Source organism: Sceloporus undulatus, chromosome 2 (genome assembly GCF_019175285.1).
Source record: "Sceloporus undulatus isolate JIND9_A2432 ecotype Alabama chromosome 2, SceUnd_v1.1, whole genome shotgun sequence".
NCBI lineage: Eukaryota > Metazoa > Chordata > Lepidosauria > Squamata > Phrynosomatidae > Sceloporus > Sceloporus undulatus.
In genome coordinates this window covers 68,809,584-68,830,342 of record NC_056523.1, presented here as the reverse complement: position 1 = coordinate 68,830,342, position 20,759 = coordinate 68,809,584, and the positions used below count along the sequence as shown (strand labels likewise).

The window sequence follows — 20,759 nt, the reverse complement described above, 5'->3', positions numbered from 1 at the left end:
AATCACCATATGTCGTAGGATGTTGCATACATTGTATACAAAGAAGAGCCCATACTCATATAAAGCAGACTGCATGCAGACAGTAGGCATCATGCATGGTGGGTTTGGCCCATGTCACTCCTTCATGCATTTCTTAAAGGTATCCAAGGTCATCTGAACCCACTTGTACAGTCCACCCTTCCCTTATGCGAGGGATCCGTTCTGGAAATCCCTCCAGAACGGGGGGATTAAATTGACTGCTCTAATTATTTACTCTAATTTTATTTACGGTCATTGACCAAAGTATCTCAAAATTATATTAATATTAACCAGTAAAAGCAAACTTACAAATACATAAAATCAGTTAAAACACAGATATGCATATAGACAGATAGTACCTCACTCCAAGATGGAGGGACCTATCTTCTAGCATCCCATCTCCAACTTTTAACAGTAATTCTAGTCCTTAGTGATTTGTCTGCATGTAGCAATGACAGCTGCACAGAATCAACAATTGGATTTAGGCCAACAATAGGAATCAAATGTCCTTTCAGGTGTCATTGGACTGTAAGAGACATTAGCCCAAGCCAGTGTAGCTGACGGTAAGGAATACTAGGAGCTGTCACCCAACTGCTACCCCCTAACCTCCACCTCTATTTTAGGGTTAGGAATTATTCACTTGTTACATGGAAGTATAGCTTGAAATGCAGTGGTTCCAGTTGTCTGCTTCTGCAGTGTCTGTGCCTGTATCTATAACTTGTTGCTGTTGTGTGCTTTCAAGTCATTTCTGTGTTACGATAACCCAAAGGTGACCCTATCATGGAATTTTCTTGACAAGATTTGTTTGGCGGGGGGGTACCTTTGCCTCTGTCTGAGGCTGAGAGAGTGTGATTTGCCCAAGGTTACCTAGTGGGTTTCTGTAGTTGAGTGGGGATTCAACCCTGGTCTCCAGAGTCAAGTTGCAACACTCAAACCACTACACCATGCTCCAGGCACTGACTATTATTCTCATTCTAAATTTACACCCCAGTGGGTCATGCTGAACCAAAGGCAAGGACTATGGATTCATGCTTATCATGGAAACTAGAAACTGAAACAGAGCAGAATTGGAAATAGGGTTGTGAATAGACAGGTAGCATCCCTCTTCTGTTTGAAGATGGTCTGGTGAAGAGATTGTTCCATGCCTCATGTGCTGCGAGAAACTTTCTAGGGGAATGTTTCATTATGGGGCAGTGTGCCACTCTGACATTGTTTACCCATTGTTCCATAAGTGCATTGGATCATCTCCAAGAGTGTTACAGATTCATCCCCCCCCCCCGCCCATACCACAGATTTGCTCCAGCCTCTTATCAAATTGTTCCTATTATCAACAAGTTACAAGGGCATACACTGGCAGCCAGTGGTTTTTCTTCAGGAAAAGAAGTCACTTTGACCCACAATCATCGGCTCTGATTTCCTCAGACGTTGTACAGAGTTTGGACCTTTCCGCTGCTTTCTTTCCTTTTGTATGCTTCTGGGGCTGTGCTAGGTCTTGCAGAATCCAGGATGTGCAGAATTAATGTGAAGAATTAAGATAGAGGTCTGGATCAACATTAGCAAAATAATAATAATCAGATATGCCCAGACTGATGAAACTGATATTCTCTTAACCCAGAAAAAGAAGAAGGGATGTTTCACCACTAAATAATCATTACAGTTTGGCAAATTTCGACTAGATTACCACCTAATGCACTTTTAAGTACTTTTATGATTAGTTGGGACAACTTTTTATTTCCTTGAAATTTTTTAATCAGTTAGAATAATTAGATAAATGCTGTAACCAAAAAGGGGTGATAAGTACAGGAAAATGTAGCTAGAAGAATATGTAAATGCTTTTCTACAAACATAGGAATAGCTAGAAGAATAAGGAAATCTTGCTAGTATGGCATTCCTAATTTAGTTTGCCATGCATCTTATATAGGACTCGGGTCTATGGATTCTTCTTTGACACCTAGCTCTAGACTACACAGCCTCTTGTAAATGAAGGACCTTATTCTGTTTCAGAGAGAGTAATTGGCTGCAAACACTTCATGATGTTTTTCATTGTAGTGCATTGACAAGCTTCTACCCATGGGATCTAACCATCATGTTTAAAGTCTCTTTTAAATAATTATGGGGCTTTGCCCCTAAGGGGTGGCATGCAGCCACCCCTTTCCTGGCACGATCAGGCAACCTCACACCGTGGCCCCAACCCAACCTCTGCAAAGCACAAAAAAGAAGCCACAAAAAGCGGCTCCTTTTTGCACCCTCCAAGGGGTGCCATATCTGTGGTGCGCAGCTTTATGACGCCCCTTCGATGCTGCATCATGTGCCATGAGGGCAGAGTTAGGGCATCCAGTGTCAGGACGCTACACCCTGACTCTGTCCGTAAGCCAGCGCTTTCTGCTGGTCTGTATAGGGCCTATATGTGAACCTGGAACTCTTTGGGGAGCACCTAAAACTTCCCTGTACTATCTTGGTACTACATTATACAGTATTTGTATCACTTCATGGTTATGTTAGTTTTGAAATGGTTTAAGTTAATTAGTATACAGTTGTGTAAAATTATTATTAGATGTTGTAATTTTTTTTTAAAGAATGGCAATATTATGATGAGTGCATTTTCATTGTAAAAATGGCATGATTTATAGAAGAGAACTGCAGAATCAAATATTTGCTTTTCCAGTGGCATGTAATGTGATTGCTTTGTTCTGTTTTATTTTTTATTGCCTGAGGTTTACAAGATATACCTGGTGGCGCAGTGGTTAAATGCCTGTACTGCAGCCATTCACTCGAAACCACAAGGTTGCGAGTTCAAGACCAGCAAAAGGGCCCAAGCTCGACTCAGGCTTGCATCCTTCCGAGGTCACTAAAATGAGTACCCAGACTGTTGGGGGCAATTAGCTTACTTGCTAATTAGCTTACTTGCTGTTCACCACTATGATCTTTGGAATAGCGGTATATAAATAAAACAAATTATTATTAATTATTATTATATCTAAATTATTAATGTGTTATATGAAAAAAACAATGATTTTCTACAGTGCTTTTCTGACTATGCCTGTCAGGTTTTGGTGAGCCATGATTGTTATGAGTTACTATCATTTATATAAATATGAGTTACAACTTTATGGTGTTCCGTGTGAAGTAAAATAAACCTGGTGTTTTTTATGAAATGAAAAAGCTAATTTTTCATACAATAAAGTCAGGAAAATACTCTTGAGTTTAACTTCCCAGCAAAAAAATGTTTTGAGTTACATTTGACCTAAAAGTCTTAGGACCTGTGTAATCAAATTATGAAACATAATAGTGAGATACCACATGTCATTTCAGGCTGGTATATTATCTTCTCAGGGCCTGGTGTCTAACTTACATCCCATTTGAAAATACTCCCTGCAGAAACTGGGTAAAGCCCACTTGACTTTATTGGCTATTGAACTTTGGTTCTGGTGACTTCGTCTGCCAAAAACAAACCCTCCAAGATGATCAGCAATAACATTAATATATCTTCTCCTTTATTAATTTTTTAAAAATTCAAAGGCAGTGGCACATGAGGATTGACATCCCCATGAATGCATCTTCCATTTTTCTGTGATAATGGACGATACTTATAAACAGCACACTGTTCTAGTTGCCAATGTCTTTGTTTATTTGAATCAAGATATTTACCTTATCCAGTCACAGACCTTAGTACCTAGTGCATGGTTTATTTTAACACTGAGAGTCTCCCTCTGTCTTAAACCACTTTGGAGGCAGCTGGACTAGCTTTCTTTCTGGAATTACCATGCTCCTGACTTCGGCTTCAAAAAGAAAGGGTTGGTCAATCACTTTCTCTGTAAAAAACGTAGGATTGGTATTTTAGAATTTTCTGTTGCAATTTGATATTTATCATGCAATTTGGTAGCATGGAAAAGATCATATAGATAGTAAGGTGCTTATTATGTAAATTGGATTCTTCCTCTGTATTTATGTTGTGAAGAATGTTTAGCAAGTACATGTGCAAAATTTATTTTGATACTTGCAGTCTTGACTACTTCTGTCCAGCTGCCTTATTGTGTGCCTTCAAATCATTTCTGCCTTACAGTGATCCTAAAGCAAACCTATCACATGGTTTTCTTGGCCAGATTTCTTCGCAAAAGGTTTGCCTTTGCCTTCCTTTGAGGCTGAGAAAGTGTCACTTGCTCAAGTTCACCCAGTGGGGTTACATGACTGAGCTAGGATTTGAACCTTGGTCTCCTGGAGTCCTAGTCCAACACTCAGACCACAGTATTACACTGACTTCTAGCTAAATTAATAAAAACACACCATTATGAGCACACAAGAAATAATTCCAGTATCAGCCACTAGCAGTGAATCCAGTTTGGATGTATTGCGGGATACAAATTCAATAAATTAAAGAAATACATTTTAAAAATTTGCATGTGATGGGGATAAATGTGAAATGCAGTATTTCTACTCAGCTCATTCACAGCATTTATTCATTTCAGTGGGAACCGTTCAGAGAGTTGGAACAAGATTGCATCCTTTGTTTTTAAAGACAACTTGATTGTGTATGTTAATGTTTCTAGTTTTGAGAGTTGTGGTTAGCTTTTTCCATGCTGTTTGTTGTGCTTTTCTCTTCAGATGCTTTAAGTGACAGAATTTGCAAAATAGTGTGCAACATCTGTGCACTTGAATGCAAAAGCACAACTACACCACCACAGATTGTGTAAAGTGGCCCTTTTTTCTTTGTTAAACTTTTATTTGTGGGCCCACCAAAACTTGTTGAAAAGAAGAAGAGACGTGTAAAGGGTAGAGATGGGAATGATGGAAGTTTTCTCTTTCCACTTACATTTGTACATCACATCCGCAAGCTTCCTTGCCTGGATTCAACTAAGAAGGTTGCTGATAGAAACATTCTTCTATGCAAACTCTTGCTGGATCAGGAACAACAAGTGTATATTGGAATTCAGATAGGTATATCTTTCAAAACAATGCAGTGGAGAGACTGAGCATTAGGGGAAATATATGATAGCCACTTACTGTGCCAGCAAGTAATTTGTATGCAGAAGCCTAATTCTGTGGGGTGTGTGTGTGTTTTCTTTTTTTTGTTTTTTTTTTGTTTGTTTTTTTGTTTGTTTTTTACTTGCCTGACTCCATGAGGACAAATGCTATATTCTACTTGAGTTGCAGGAGGTCTTTAAGGTCTAAATTAGGTGCATGTCCTCCCCAGTGATCCCTTAAATTGTAAGGGTGTGGTGGTTTTTTTGTTTTTTTGTTTTTTTGTTTTTTGTTTTAATTTTGTGTGCATGTGTTTTGGCATACTGCAGAATTCAGTTTTGCTATATGCAGCTCCCTATTCTTGTCTTCTTCCTAGAATTGTTTTTAACAAACATTTTTGGTTCCCATTGTGGCCACAAGCAAGATAGCTCATTTAAAAGTGTGGAAGTGATGGTCTGTGGTGTTAACTGGGAATTGCTGTTTTGGATATAGTATATGTAGTGTAACATTTAAAATATAAAGAAATATTGTGAAAAACACCTTTGAAATGCTCTGTAAAATACAGAATAGCCCAATAATCCAATAATACTCCTCTAAATTTTACTTCTTTGTCCTCACCAACTATTATAGCAGTTTGAGTGCTAACAATTTGTTCTAATTGTGGTGACCCTTCAAATTGCAACAGTTTATTTTGAAATCATTCATAATTTCAATGCATTTTTTTAAAGAGCTGAAACCTTTCAGAAGTATTTTATAAACTGACAGTAATTCTGGTTTCAAGAACTATAAGCCATATCCAGAACTGTGTTTGAACAAGAGCTGTAGCTGTTGTTAAAAAGTGTGGCACCATATGCTACACATTCAGATCTTTCTTGTTTCAAGGATGATCTGGGTTGGTCTGTCTGCTCCTAGACTAGACCAGACACTGCTTTAGTTTCTGCTGTATATACTCATAAGCTTTATTTTTTTTATGCTTGTCTTGGGACCAGCAAGCAGTTGCTTTGTGGGACCGTAATGGAAAGATAGAAGTAGCAAGTACAGGCGGCCACTCTCCATTCCCTGGTGCTAAAAAGATCACACAGTCACTTCCACATTTGGAGATGTGTCAATTGGAAACATTGGATTCAGAGTCCATTAGCAGTATTATATTCCTATTTCTTTACTAAGAGTTGATGGAGTGGTTTGAGTGTTGGACTACAACTCTGGAGAACTGGGTTTGATTCCCTGCTGGACCATGGAAACTCACTCTCTCAGTCTCAGAGAAAGGTAAAAAGCATGTCGTTTCCCCCCCCTCCCCAAAACAGATCTTGCCAACGAAAAACCTGTGATAAGGTTGCTGTAAGTTAAAAATGACTTGGAGGTGCACAACAACAACAACATTCCTAAAGAAAAGTTAGCAAAATTGGTTATTTACATTTGTTTGGAGTGGTGGAATAATGACAATAACTTTTGAAGAATTGTGAGAACAGAAAAGTAAAAATAAAAGAACAGGAAAATGCGGGGTGGGGGTGCAAAGCACCCAAGAATACTTTTTATTCTATTAAAATAAAAAGCAGGACACTCTCATATATTATGGTTCTGATCCCTCTGGGGGGAAAAGGCAGTTAATTCTCTGTTTCTCTCTGAATCAGTATTATGGGAAAGGACAACTAGCACCTACCTTTGTCTGGCTAGAGTTGATCATGCATGAGCTGAAAGTCATGGGTGCTTCTGTCATTTGTTGTTGCTTGTGTCTATGTCTTGGAGTGCGTGTGCTGTTCCAGGCTTAAATTATGTTTAGCATTTCCGATATATTAAACCGCTTCTGTTTTTGCCACCAAATAAAATTAAAGATCCATTCCTTGATCTGAGGAAGCTGTAAACTAAGGAGAGATTGGATGAGACAATGGCTTATGTTTGCTTTTTTAATGCCTTAACAAGCTAGTGGGTTGTTGTTGTTGTTTTTATTCTCTGATACCTCTCCCTATCACATTGCTGTTCATGGTAGCTGTTGTGTGTTTTTGTGAGGGCAGTCTGACAATGCAATGCCTAGAGAGGTGGTGGGAATCGCCTTCTTTGGGTGTCTTTAGAAAGAGACTAGACAGCTACCGGCTGGGAATGCTCTTGTTGGTGATCCTGCATAAAGCAAGGAGTTGAACCTGATGGGCCATGAGACCCCTTTCTATGATTCTGCATTATTAAAAAACATACCCACCACCTACTTTTAACATGTGGGAAGGGATCACCATAGGCATACAGATTCCACCACCATTATCATCCACTATGGGTAGAGTTGCTACAGTAAGTCCAGTCTTTCCTGCTGTGCCAGCCAAGGCTTACCCACCCTTCTTTTACAATCAATCAGCAGTCCTTTCCCTTACAAGCCCATGAAACATTTTGTGTTGATTTGTTGGAAAACCCTGTGGAGATGAGAAGTGAATCACAACATGACTACACTGGAGATTAGCAGGAATTGCCTCAGTTATTGCAGAAAAGCACACACATCCTCAAGGTCTACCAACCAAGATCCCCCTCCCTGAGTGTTATCTAAGTGTTATTCTCTGAAGATGCCAGACACAGATGCTGGTGAAACGTCAGGAAGAAACGCTTCTTGAACATGGCCACATAACCCCAAAAACCCACAAAAAACTATAGAGGCTGGCTTGAAAGCCTTCGACATCACGTTATCTAATCATATTTTATGCCCTGAGAGATATAATGTAGAATTTAATAGACTTTGAAACTTGTCCTATATGCATTTGCTTGACTTCAGAGAAACATGTACTTTGAGGGATCCCAGTTCTTGGAGAGATAAGCCTGGTTAGGGAAAGTAGTGCATAATTTTCCACTCTGAGAATGAACTGGTTAGTGTCTTGCTTCTTTCCTCCAGGGCTCAAAGTTCATAAAAAGCAGATGTTATTCCATTCATTTTATGAAAGAGAGCAAACACTAAAGATGAGTAAAATGGTGTTGAAATATTGATACTTTTTAAACATGAGATTAACCAAACACATTCTTTCCAACTTTACACTTTACATGAAGAATCAACAGAAGAAAATAAGAGTGAAGAGTGCAGGACAAGTGAGAGAGAGAGTCGGAAAAGGAAAGATCTTGCCAACAATCAGTTTTTACTTTGTTTCTTAAAAGAACACATTAAGCGTGACAAAAACTGATAAATTAGGCACTGTAACTGAGGAATTGTGCATGGTCTAAGAAGAAAGGGCTGATGATGGGGGTGGGAGAGGGCAGAAGAAAGTATTGCCATGTGTTCTTTTCTCAGGCATGTCCTTTATTTCAGAGCTGAAATTTCTGTCCGGTAGTTCCTTCCTACAGTTCAGTTATAAGCAGTTCAGTTGCTGATATTATTCAATATCACTAAATAATCATTTAAAATTGTTAATTGTTAAAACAGTGAAAATTACAGCTATTTCTAATAGGAATTATCACATTTAATATAGTAAGTGTATCGAAAGGGAGAGTTGTCCTAGTGACCAGTGGTTTGAAATAGTCAGTGAATATGTCCTTTCTTTTGCATTTCAAAATATGGAAAAACAGGAACCACCACAGATCATGCCCTTTGTGGGTGTTTGGTTCACTCTCTCTTCCCTCTCTTAAAATATTACCATAGAAGTGGTGCTTAAAATGAAACTATTTCTGATATTTAACCTACAGAGAAATTCTCCCTACTAGCTTCAACCTGTACTAATACCACCTGAAGTAGAGTCATCATGCTTGTTGATAAAATACCACCTTCTTTTCATATTCTGCTCAGCCACATGATGCCATTGCCCTCCCCTAGATGGAGAATGAGCTGTTTTGGATCTCCACTTAATGCTTTAATCATGTCAGTTAGCTACAAACATTTTGCAAATGGCAACAGAAATTGTGCACAAAATAGAACATCAGACTTCTGAGTTTCTTTGTACCTGACAGTATCCATGAAAATATTCTTGAACAAAAGCTTTATTTTACTTTGGTTTTAAAAGATCTGAGTCTGTAGTCCTAAGTACATTATTAGCATAAATATTGTGGGACTAGCTTCTGAGTAAAAATGCATTATATTGTCCTGTAAAACTGCATGCTTGCTAAGAGAGTAAGACCTATTAAAATCAATATCTGAGTAAACCATAGGATAGAGAATTTATATACAAGTATGACAAAGAGCTGCAGATCTTAAAATTTGTGCTAGCTTGTATAGGAGGGTATGGTCTTTCAGATAGTTTGGACTGAAACCATTTAGCGGCATGGCTATTGCCTGTTGTAACAACTCCTTTGTCACTTTTAAGACTTTTTTTTTTAATGAACAGACCAACCCAGAAATGGTGCATTCATGATCCAATTTCAGGTCTTTAAAAAAAAAAGAAATAAGCTTCATAACAACCTTGGCTTTCTACAAAAACTTCATTTGTATTGAAGCAGAAAAAAGAAAAGTGTTTCTTGTATTAATAATGGGTGGTCTCAGTCACTTTGTTATAACTGGTAGAGTTTATGTAACGATAAAGTGAGGAAGCATTTTGGTTTTTCTAGGAGATCATCCCTGGAATAAAGTGTCTGAGAATAAAATTATGGGTTGTATAATGAAGGGCATATTGTTCAATAACATGCCAGGTCTTAATGTACTATGTGCTATAATATGTGTTCCAAACTTTTGTAGCCAGTATGGTGAGTGGAGAGGAAGACTGAGGGACCATGTGTCTTCTGCAGTACTGCATCTCTGGCTGGGTATTTACTATCTGGCTTAGAGGCTGCACACAATGGGTAGGTTTTGCTTGACTAGTTAGGTTCCTTTCTAACTTAAAATAACTTCTGCAGCACTTTAAGAGCAAAGAGGAACAAGTACATGCTTTTAAAAGCATATTTGTAGCATTTTATTACTCAGTTAAGAACTAATTGTTAAAATGTAAATTACTATGAAAAAGTGAAACAGTTTTTTCAGCAAATTTAACTTCAATTTTATTTCTTTTAGACTGCAAGCAATCAATGCGGGAAGATGGGGGAACGGTGACTATAAACAGAAGAGGCGCAATCAAACAGGCAAAGATCCACTACATCAAAAACCATGAATTTATTGCCACCTTCTTTGGGCAACCTACATTTTGCTCAGTCTGTAAAGATTTTGTCTGGTGAGAATAACTGTTCTAGCAATGTAGTTATGTACTTATCTGGTGTAGGTCTAGTGCTGAAGAATTCATCAAGTGCCTGTACTGCAGCCACTCACTCACAAACCACAAGGTTGTGAGTTCAATACCAGCCAGGGGCTCAAGCTTGACTCAGCCAGGCATCCTCCTGAGGTCGTTAAAATGAGTACCCAGCTTGTTGGGGGCAGTGCTTAAGTGCACTGATAAGCGTTATAGAAATATACTTGCTATTACTATTGCTAATTCCAGTATTGGTTTTTCTACTGTGAAGGCTTTTCGTAGGGCAAATCTCACCTTGCCTCAGAAATTTACATATCTTTGAGTCTGGTATGCATTGGAGAAGTAAAATGCACACAAAGCAAATGTACATTTTTTAAAAATACAAAGAACTAAAATGGTACAATTTAAAAAGCACATCCATAGATGCTTTATTCCAGTGATGGGCAAAGTAAAGTCCATGGGTCACACATGACACTCCATTTTCCCCAGTTTATCCCACAGCCCTCTTCCAAAAAAGGAGCTAAAATGGCCATACATTGGTACCCCGGGATACGAATTGATCGCGTTACGAAATTTCCGGGTTACGAAAAAGTTAGATTGGAAAAAACTGTTCCGGGTTACGATGTTTTTTCGGGTTACGAAATTTTTTTCGGCGCGAAATTCAAACGCGCGGCTTTCCAGCGCTAACGGAAAGCCCTTTTCGGGTTGCGAAATTACTCGGGTTACGAACGGAGCGGCGGAACGAATTAAATTCGTAACCCGAGGGAGCACTGTACTCTCCCATCTTTGCTAAGTCTCCAGGTTGTGTGAGTTGGCATTTAAAGGCTATTCCACAAGTTCCAGACCTGTTTTATTTCTGAAAGACTATTTAGACTTAAAACTGGCCTAGGAAGGTATAGTCTTTAAATGTCTAATCATACCACTGTACACATAAAAGCGCACACATACACAACCAGGAAATGATTAGCTTAAATAGAGCCCTGGTGGCGCAGTGGTTAAATGCCTGTACTGCAGCCATTCACTCACAAGCCATAAGGTTGTGAATTCGGTACCAGCCAGGGCTCAGGTTTGACTCAGGCTTGCATGCTTCCAAGGTTGCTAAAATGAGTACCCAGCTTATTGGGTGCAATTAGCTTACAGTTGTAAACCGCTTAGAGTCTGCTTAGGTGGTATGAGGCTGTATATAAATGAAGCTACTCTTGCTTCTGGTTTGGTGACATTGTCCAGGTTTTGAAAAATAAGTGGATGATCAAATATTGAGAGAAACAGCAACTCTAGTCAAGAAATTAGAAAAAGACTAGGATTGATAAGGGTAGCTATGAAAGAGCCAAACAGGACCCTAAAGTGTACAAATATAACTCTGAACATCAAAGTTGTCTTAGGGGCTGAACAGATGGAGAGGGAGATTTGGCTTACCTCCAGGGCTTCCTGGTTTTCAGGGAGAATTTTGTTTTCTGTTTCACCCCACAGGCATGCACACAAATGTGGATGCACCACCAGCAGTCACCAATTGCCTTCCTTGTCCTGCCTAGCTGCTAGTCCATTGGACACACTGCACCACCAGCTGTGTACCTGACCACAGGGTCGCACAAGTGATTTACCTTCTGTATGGTGCATTGGTGTGCCAAGTGACACAGCATGATCATGGAGGGGTCCCTGTACATGCCCCCTTCACCCCATGGCTCCCTGTTGGACCAGCTACTTCATTAATGTATTGTTGGTGATCTGCCATGTTTGTTATCACTTGGCTTCATAGGTTTTGTGACCAGTTAATATAGTGCAATGAGTTGCTAGTGCAACTGACCACTCGTGTGCCTGTGCACTTGACATGCAAGCAGGTGACCAAAAAAACAAAAACAAAACACCTATGGCTAGCAATGGTGCTGGAGGCTGCATCTGCCTGAGCCCAGGGCACATGCTCTGAACCGCTTCTGCCAGCCACCTGGGCCGTCCTGCATGCCCATACTGGTGTTGCAGAGTCTGTATATTGGTGTAATATTGCATACTTTCAAGCTTGAACTGGAGCAAACTGGGGGTTATTTTGCTCTCATATTTATCTCAGGTGTGTACGTTGACCTGGTTTCCTTCCATTTTATCCACATGCATCATTTAAACATGTACGGTTCAAAATTGGGGTGAGACTGCTTCTTTATGCCCATGCAGACAGCCCCATAGCTCAGTGCTCAAACCACTACACCACACTGGTTCTCTTTCCATGTTAACATCATTTTAAAACTGAATTGTACCTTCTGTAGGAAAGCAAATATTTTACTAGAGTCAGAGCAGTTGTAAAAATAAAGAGTTTAGGCTAAGAAATTTATCTGTGGCCTGGTACAGACCTGGGGCCAAAGTAGGGCTTGAGAGAGCAGAGCATCTGCACACTCCTGAGCCCTACCGCACTGTCCAGGCACCATCATGGCTTATCCACACAGCAGCTGCCATGATGATGTACGCACAGTGTGGGGTCCAAACAGCACCACACTGCATGTATGTCATCAGTGTGCACAAAGGCACCAATTGCACCCTGGGTGCGTCCCAGAAAGAACCCGCTAGTAGCAGGTTCTTTTTATGCCTTGCAGAGGCCGTGCCATTTGGTTGGTGCGGTCTCCATCCAGGGTAAAAACAGGCGGCTGCAGGCAGCTGTGTCTCTGAAGGTTGGAGTCTTTTTGTTCTGTAAGGTCTGTTTATAATTTCCCATTTTTCTTTTACAGGGGGCTGAACAAACAGGGATACAAATGTAGACGTAAGTTGGCTATATCATCTTTTATATTTAGAATGCAGTAGTCCATGAGCAACCAATTGATGTATTTATTTATTTAGTATGAACTGTTTTATCATTAGAGCAACAGCTAATAAAATTTGTCAAAGTCTACAATTTTCAAGGTTAGCATGTTATTCTGTTCCAGCAAATAATATAAAGTTTTGTGGCACCTTTAATACGAACAAGTGTATTGCAATACATTAGCACCTTTTAAGGTTAAATTCTAATAGTAAACCTTTTATGACTCTTTTTACTACTGAAATGAACCAAGTTATAAAAGTAATACAAATTCTAAATGAAAAAAGGAAAATTTTACTCCATTTACTGAAATAGTTTAAAGTGGGAATTCATTCATTTAAAAATGGAAATTGGTAATTTCTGCATAAAGTACTATATAAATCCTTTGCCTGCCCTCCACAAAAAAATTCACTGTTTGTATCTTTCTATTACTATGACTCTTCTGAAGAATGTAATGCTGCTATTCACAAAAAATGCATTGATAAAATCATTGGGAGATGTACTGGTACTGCAGCAAACAGCAGAGACACAATGGTAAGTAACAAAGTGTTTTAGAAACTCATTGATAGGATTATGCATTCTATGTCAAAAAAAATTAAAATTCAGGTGGAAAGTAACCCAAATGCTGTGCTTATCATAGATTACTCAAACAATGTTTTGAGTATGTTTAAGAATAGGAAGAATGTAGGGCTAAGAGACAGAGCAGTAATTTACAATAACAACAAATTTTTGTATCCAAAAGTGTGTGCTCCTTGGAAGAGAAACTTTCATCAAGCAGTTAAGCAAATTTTATTTCAAGTGTTCCTTTAATTCAGGTAGGAGCGCAATGATTTGGGTCCTGAACATGAAATAGAGCTCCTCGCAAGCTATACAAACCCCTAAATACAGTCAGCCCTTCCCATGCATGAGGGATCTGTTCTGGACCCCCTCCCCACATAAGGGAAAAACCACATATGCTCACACTCCATTGAAAACAATGGGACACGTACACATGGTGCAGCACATGTCATTTGCACACACATTGTGTGGTGCACACACCATTCATTTAATTGTAGTATGGCTTTAGCATAAGCTGAAAGACGTGTAAACGAAGCCCATGTATGGTAAGGACTGACTATATGTATTTTAAGGTTCCAGTGATTAGCATGATCACATTTCAATCTTTAGGTGGACAGCAGTCTCCTAAACTTTCCTCTGACCCAACTCAGAGATATTCCCTTCTATTTTTGCGAACCTTGGTGGTCATGGTGACTATATGTGGGGCTTGGGATCAAGAATGACCCCATATGGGCTAGAACAGTGTTTCCCAACTTTTGGTCCGCCAGCTACAGTATTTTGAACTTCAGTTCCCAGAATTCCTGACAGTTGGCCAAGCTAGCCCAGGCTTCTGATAGTTGAAGTTCAAAACATCTGCAGGACCAAAGATTGGGAAACATTGGGCTAGAAGAACATTATGAAAATGGAGAATGCCTAAGCCAGGTGTGAGCAACTGTGGAAAAACCTACACTGAAATCTAGTTTCCTGAACTGGAATCTTTGCCCAATTACAAAACTGTCTGTAAAGGCATTTGATTGCGCTAGAATTTTCAGCTGGTTCATTTTAGAAATGTATAGCTACCTTTCAGTGGTAAGATTTTTAAGGCAGCTAAACAATATCAGTTGTAAAACCATTTAAAAACATCTCAAACACAAAACATCATAATTTAAACAGATTAAATAGATTTAAAACCAGAGGAGAATTAATTAAAAGCCTTTGTGCTGCCAAAAAGATGCCACAACAGGCATTGGCTTTATTCTTTTGTAGCCTGTGATCTTTCATCACACAAATTTCAAATTTCAAATTTTATTGTACAATTATTCATAAAATATTGACAATAGTATATTCTTTTAGGAGATGTGCAGGTAGCCAGAGAAGCAACTGATAATAAGGATACCAAAATTAATTTTGCATGAAAGAGAAATAAATTTCCAAATGTTCAACTTTTTTTTCTCTGACATAAATATATGCCTTCAGTTTCAGAAGGAGCGCTTCCACATTGATATGCCTCACAGATTCAAAGTTTACAATTACATGAGTCCTACCTTCTGTGATCATTGTGGTAGTCTTCTCTGGGGACTAGTTAAACAAGGATTGAAGTGTGAAGGTACAGTTCCTTTTGTTTATTCATTAAAGGCATTGGGTGAAAGGGCCACACTAGACTATTTTGCGAAGGGGAAGGGATGCATTTCATGTTCATGTTTTATGTATATGTTTTAAAAATGAATACACTTCTTGTTTTAAGGAAGATAGTTGCTGACCTTCAGCCATATTCACACCAAATAAAAAAAAATGGATGACCTCTAGATTAAATGCTGTTCTCCTTTTTCACCCTATACTAATGTTTTTTTTCTCCTTTTTAATACTGAAAAAAGGGGGGATCTATACTTTATATTCCAGTTCAGTTAAATTCTTAATAATTAAACAATTAATATTTGAACAGCAAGGGAAAAAATAATAGATTAGTTTATCATTGTCATACATTACAATTATACTAATAACATTAATAATTTCATTTTTGTAGAATGTGGGATGAATGTTCATCACAAATGTCAAAAGAAAGTGGCAAATCTATGTGGAATCAATCAGAAACTATTGGCAGAAGCTTTAAATCAAGTTAGTCAGGTATGTCTCCTTAGTGTTTATCCTATGTAGGACTGGATCCTCTTTCCTAATACATTTTTTAAATTATCATTTCCAAGTGTTTGTTACTGTACTGTACACATACTGTACTATGTATGTAACTACTGCTAATCTTGACCTCTATATTGTCCTACTATAAGATGGTAATATTACCACTTCCTTCATTCTACCTGAATTTTCATTGAAGTGCAGATCTTTGGTAAGTTTGTTCACCACTTGATGTGAGATACAGAAGAACACCTTCAGTGGCTATATTTAATCAACCAATAAGTGCCATGACAACAAAAAAGATTTCAATTTCTCTTCATAAGAGAAGTAAAATGGCCATTCTGGCTAATTAAAGCTGCCGGCCAAAGACTGGCCAGTTAGGTGGTATGAATGCTTCTGAGGGTTATGAATGAATATGTTCCAATGTCTCTAAAAGAAGCCATGATAAGACCTTTGTTGGGGGGAAAATTTCATTGGACCCACTGTCACAGTGAGTCCCACTCACCCAACTATTTTCCTGTTGTGACAACCCCATGGATTTTGTCATCCCACCACTGCCACCGAATTATGTGACAAGAGCCACCAAAACTGCTTATTTTCCTGTTTAAGAATTCACTTTTAGATGTTATCCAGTAGCATGCTTACTTATTTCAGACCCAAACAAGCTTGTGAGTAACTAACGAGAAAACTTTATTTGAAAAACAGTTTAACAATATTTCACTAGTTCAGTTGGTACATTCACTGTTTATTGTTTCACTTTGTTGTGCTTAGTTACATTTTGGTACTCCTCTCTCTCTCTCTTTCTAGAGAACTCCAGTTGCTCTCTCTTAGAACCCTCCCACCGCCCTCATTTACTGTTATCCTTCTGACCTTATTTGTATTCAGCCCTCAGGCTAACCCTATCCCTCAGGATATCAGACTAGCAATTCCTTCACTTGGAGTGCTATACTGGAACCAAGTCCCTCACTTCTGAACTTCTTCCCTGTCATAGAGCTGAGTCATTTCCTTCCAAACTTTAGTTCCCACAGTCCCTAACCTCTGGACTTTTACACAACCAGACCCTAGCTGTCTGAGACCAAAACCCTATTCCTCCAATGGAATTCATCTCCTCTTACTGGCCGACATTCTGTTGGCTGTCGCAAACTGAGCCCTGATTGGCTGTAGCTAGCTTTTTCCTGATTGGATGTTGGTAGCCTGCCATAATTCTACTCTCTAGGTAACTATCAGCCAATTATCAGGATCTTTCTAAGTAAGGTCCTAGAGTGAATGATGACAATTACAACTCCAGGCTTTATTGGATGAAACGGATTACCTGGACCCATTCCAGTCTGGGTTCAGGCCTAGTTGTGGCACAGAAAGAGCCTTAGTTGCCTTGGTGTATGAACAACACCAGGGGTTGGACAGAAGGAGTGTATCCCTGTTGGTCCTTCTGGATCTTTCAGCTACATTTGGTGCCATTGGCTGTGGTATCCTTCTGGATTGATTGGATAATGTGGGATTGGTGGCATTGCATTGCAGTGGTTCCAGTCTTTCTTGGCTGAACATCCCCAGAGAATGGGACTGGGGGACTGTTGTTCAGCCTTTTGGGTTCTACAGGGGTCACTGTTGTCCCCTATGTTTTTCATCATCTACATGAAGATGCTGAGGGAGGTCATCTGGAACTTTGGGGTTGGGTGTCATCAGTATGCTGATGATACCCAGCTCTATCTCTCCATTGTAACTGATGAAAAAGAGGCTGTGACAGTGCTAAATAGGTGCCTGGATGCAGTACAGGACTTGACATAGGTGGACAGACTGAGACTTAAGCCAGACAAGACAGAAGTGCTGCTGATCAGTAGGAAAATCAACCTGGGATTGGAATCAAAGCCTGTTCTAGAAGGAGTTGCTGTCCCTCTGAAAGATCACGACTGTAGCTTGCGGGTGGTACTCTTGAACCCAGTGCTGTTACTGGAAAGCCAGATTGCTGCAGGGGACAGGACCACCTTTACCCAGCTTCAGCTGGTGCACCAGCTGCACCCTTTCTTGGAGCAAGGTAGACCTGACAGTAGTGGTTCATGCTTTAGTTACACCTTGATTAGACTACTATAATGCACTCTGTATGGAGCTGCCTTGAAAACTGTTAGAAGCTACAGCTAGTGTCATATGTAGCAGACAGACTAGTGCCAGGTGTGCATTTTAGAGACCATGTAACAGCAGTCTTGCAAGAACAACATTGGCTTCCAATTTGTTTCCAAGCTCAATTCAAGATGCTGGTGTTGACTTTCAAAGCCCTAAGTGACTTGGGGGCAAGTTATCTGAAAGACTGCCCCCTACCATATGAGAATGCCAGAAATTTGAGCTCTTCAGAGGAAGCCCTGTTGTGTAGTATATATACTATACTATACATTGAGTATAGTAAACACTTAATGTATCACATTTATAAACATTTGGACTTAGATATAATTGTTTGTCCAAACTAGAGTAGACACATGGAATCAACAGACTTACCAAGTTCGTATTGATTCAGTGGGCCTATACTAATAGGAACTACTAAACTGGTTGTTGGCCTGAGTTCCTTGCTTTTTAAAGTAAATAGCAGTAATCCATTTTCAGCTTTCATAGTTATGGAGAAGACATTAAAAACACAAAATTTAATAAATGGTTAATCATAAATTCATGCTGTGACACATAGGTCTAAAAATAAAGTTCACAAGTTTGCTACTTTGTATGTAGTTTTTTTTCTATACAGAGATAATCTCACTGTAAAAAAGTAATTTTAATATGAACACTTGTAGCATATGTGTGTTTTGATATTGTCGTGTATCAGTTGCCAGCCAGTGTATTTGTATATTTTTTGGTTCACCACACTTTGAAAATCTGTAGAAAACAGTTCTTCTGTCAGGAAACATGACAGTAACAATAGCAATAGCAAGTACATTTCTATACTGCTTATGAGTGCACTTAAGCACTCCCTAAGCGGTTTACAAAGTGTAAGCTAATTATCCCCAACAATCTGGGTACTCATTGTAGCGACCTCAGAAGGATGCAAGCCTGAGTTGAGCTTGAGCCCTTTTGCTGGTATTGAACTTGCAACCTTATGGTTTGTGAGTGAGTGGCTGCAGTTCAGGCATTTAACCACTGCACCACCAGTTGGCCCTCTACATTGCAGGTTTCAGATTTACAATTTTGACTGTTCATGACTTTGTAGCTGCTGCTTAACAACAACAATGTCAACCTCTTTACCCCCTTCCTCCTCACCCTCTCTCTTGGTGGATCCAACTCCTCTCCCCTTTTCCCCCTCCCTCTCAGCCAGGCCAAACAAAAGGAATACCATACGTTTCCCGCTTTTGACAGACTATGTATTCTGCTCACTTCCAAAATCCTTCCTTTTTCCCCCCAGGGAAGCTTTGATTTTATTACTTATTTAAGATATTGATACAGTCTATCACTTCTCAGCCTTCTAAGGCCTTCAGGCAATGCACAATAGATAAAAGAATTTAAAACAATACAGGTATAACGGGGGCGGGTTATAGACCGCCGCTTTGAGACAGTCTGCCGCCGCCACTTGCTCCGTGCGGGAGCCGTAGCAGCCACACCGCGCGGCTCCCGCGCGGAGCAAAAAAGGAGCTCCAAAATGGAGCTCCTTCTTGCGGTGCCTCTATGATATCGCGAGGCGCCGCTGGTCCGTATTAGACCCAGGGGCGTAACCGGCCTAAGTTAACAAAGCCTCTAGCAAAAAAGATCCCTTTTACTAAGCATTTTCATGACCATCCAATCCCCCTTTTCTTCTTCACCCTCTGTCTAGCTGGCATGTTTTTAGCCACATCAGCACTGGAAGGATGAGGAAGAAGAACTGGAACAACATAAACTGTTGGTGTTAGGTTGTATTCCAAAGTCCAATTTGAATTTTATGTTTGCAGTCACCACCACAAAGAATCCACAAAGGGAAGGTATGGTGTTGCTTTTGTCTGGCCAGGACAGGAGAGGAGGAGGGGGGGAAGGAGTTGGATCCTAAGGGTAATGGCTGCAAACACTGGATTCAAAGTAGAAGGACTTTGGAAATTATGAGAATGCAAAATTTGTCAAAGTGGAGAAGGTACGGTGTTTCTTTTGTCTGGCTGGGAAGGAATGGGAGAAGAGGTGGATCCTCCACTGCAGTAGTAGCTGCTAACATCAGACTGAAAGTGGAACCACTTTGGGAATTGGGGGGGGGGGAGCCAACGTGTTGCAAAGTTGCAAAGAGAGCTGTGAGTGCTGCTCTGGGTGAGAGAGGACTCTCTATTATTCATTGTGGGGGCTAACATATATATGATTTTTCCATTTTCATGGGGATCCTCCACCCCTAACCCCCATGTGAAGGGGTGATTGTAGCCATACTAGATATTTAAATAGTCAATTATTTATTTCTAAAGACAGACGTGTACACTCATTCCTCATATTACATGACTATGGGCGGAAACAGAAGACCATAAGGGGGCGGCTTAACACTGTCCTTTGCTGGGTTGGGGCTGCGGCAACCACATGCCACCCCCGAAGCCGGTGGTTTTTGCCGGTCTGTTTTGGCCCTCAATGTATCCTGTCCGGTTAAAGAATATTCTACTTACTTTTAAAGCTTGGCCATGTTAAATAAATAAATAAATAAATAAATTTATTATTTTTATAACGCCCTTCCATAGATCAGGGCGGTTCACAGCAAATGTTAGGTCAGTATTAAAAACATTAATTGTTAAGCTAAATGCTGGATTAATTTTGAGGATTTTTTTTCTTTTCTTTTCAGAGATCTTCCAGAAAATCAGAATCTGGATCAGTAGAAAGTGTTGGCATTTACCAGGATTTTGATAAGAAACCTAAATCCTTAGGTGGTGATACAACAGGTGAAAAGCTTGTCAAATCGGTTTTATTGTGGATAATTAAGACATGAATATATTCACTTACTTCTTGCTATTATAATGCAAATAATTGCTTATTAAGAATAAAAATACCAAATACAAAAATACAAAGAATAAAACACAAAATAAGTATTTAAGGACACATAGAGCAAACAACTCCTTATGCACAACTTAAGGTTCAAAAGGTATCTTATACTAGCTAGATCAATTAAGCTGTTACATTTTTATGCGCGGATTGATTCTTGCATGTAATTCAGTTCTTCGGAATATGAACAAAAATTGTGAATCTCATTAAATCCAGGGTGGTGGTAGATTCAAGGCAGAAAGACATTTTATGGAATTAAAATTACA

At 39.5% G+C, this 20,759-nt stretch overlaps 1 protein-coding gene across 3 annotated transcripts in view; it reads left to right on the top strand.

Annotated features, from left to right (window-relative positions):
* The window catches only part of PRKCD (protein kinase C delta), a 131,519-nt gene that overhangs the window by 89,114 nt on the left and 21,646 nt on the right, over positions 1-20,759 (top strand). For all 3 annotated transcript variants that reach the window (XM_042452297.1, XM_042452296.1, XM_042452298.1), the window contains 6 exons: positions 9,923-10,079; positions 12,806-12,837; positions 13,322-13,407; positions 14,887-15,016; positions 15,434-15,534; positions 20,297-20,393. In XM_042452297.1, the coding sequence (XP_042308231.1) occupies positions 9,923-10,079; positions 12,806-12,837; positions 13,322-13,407; positions 14,887-15,016; positions 15,434-15,534; positions 20,297-20,393 (603 nt within the window). The remainder of the gene's footprint in view (positions 1-9,922; positions 10,080-12,805; positions 12,838-13,321; positions 13,408-14,886; positions 15,017-15,433; positions 15,535-20,296; positions 20,394-20,759) is intronic.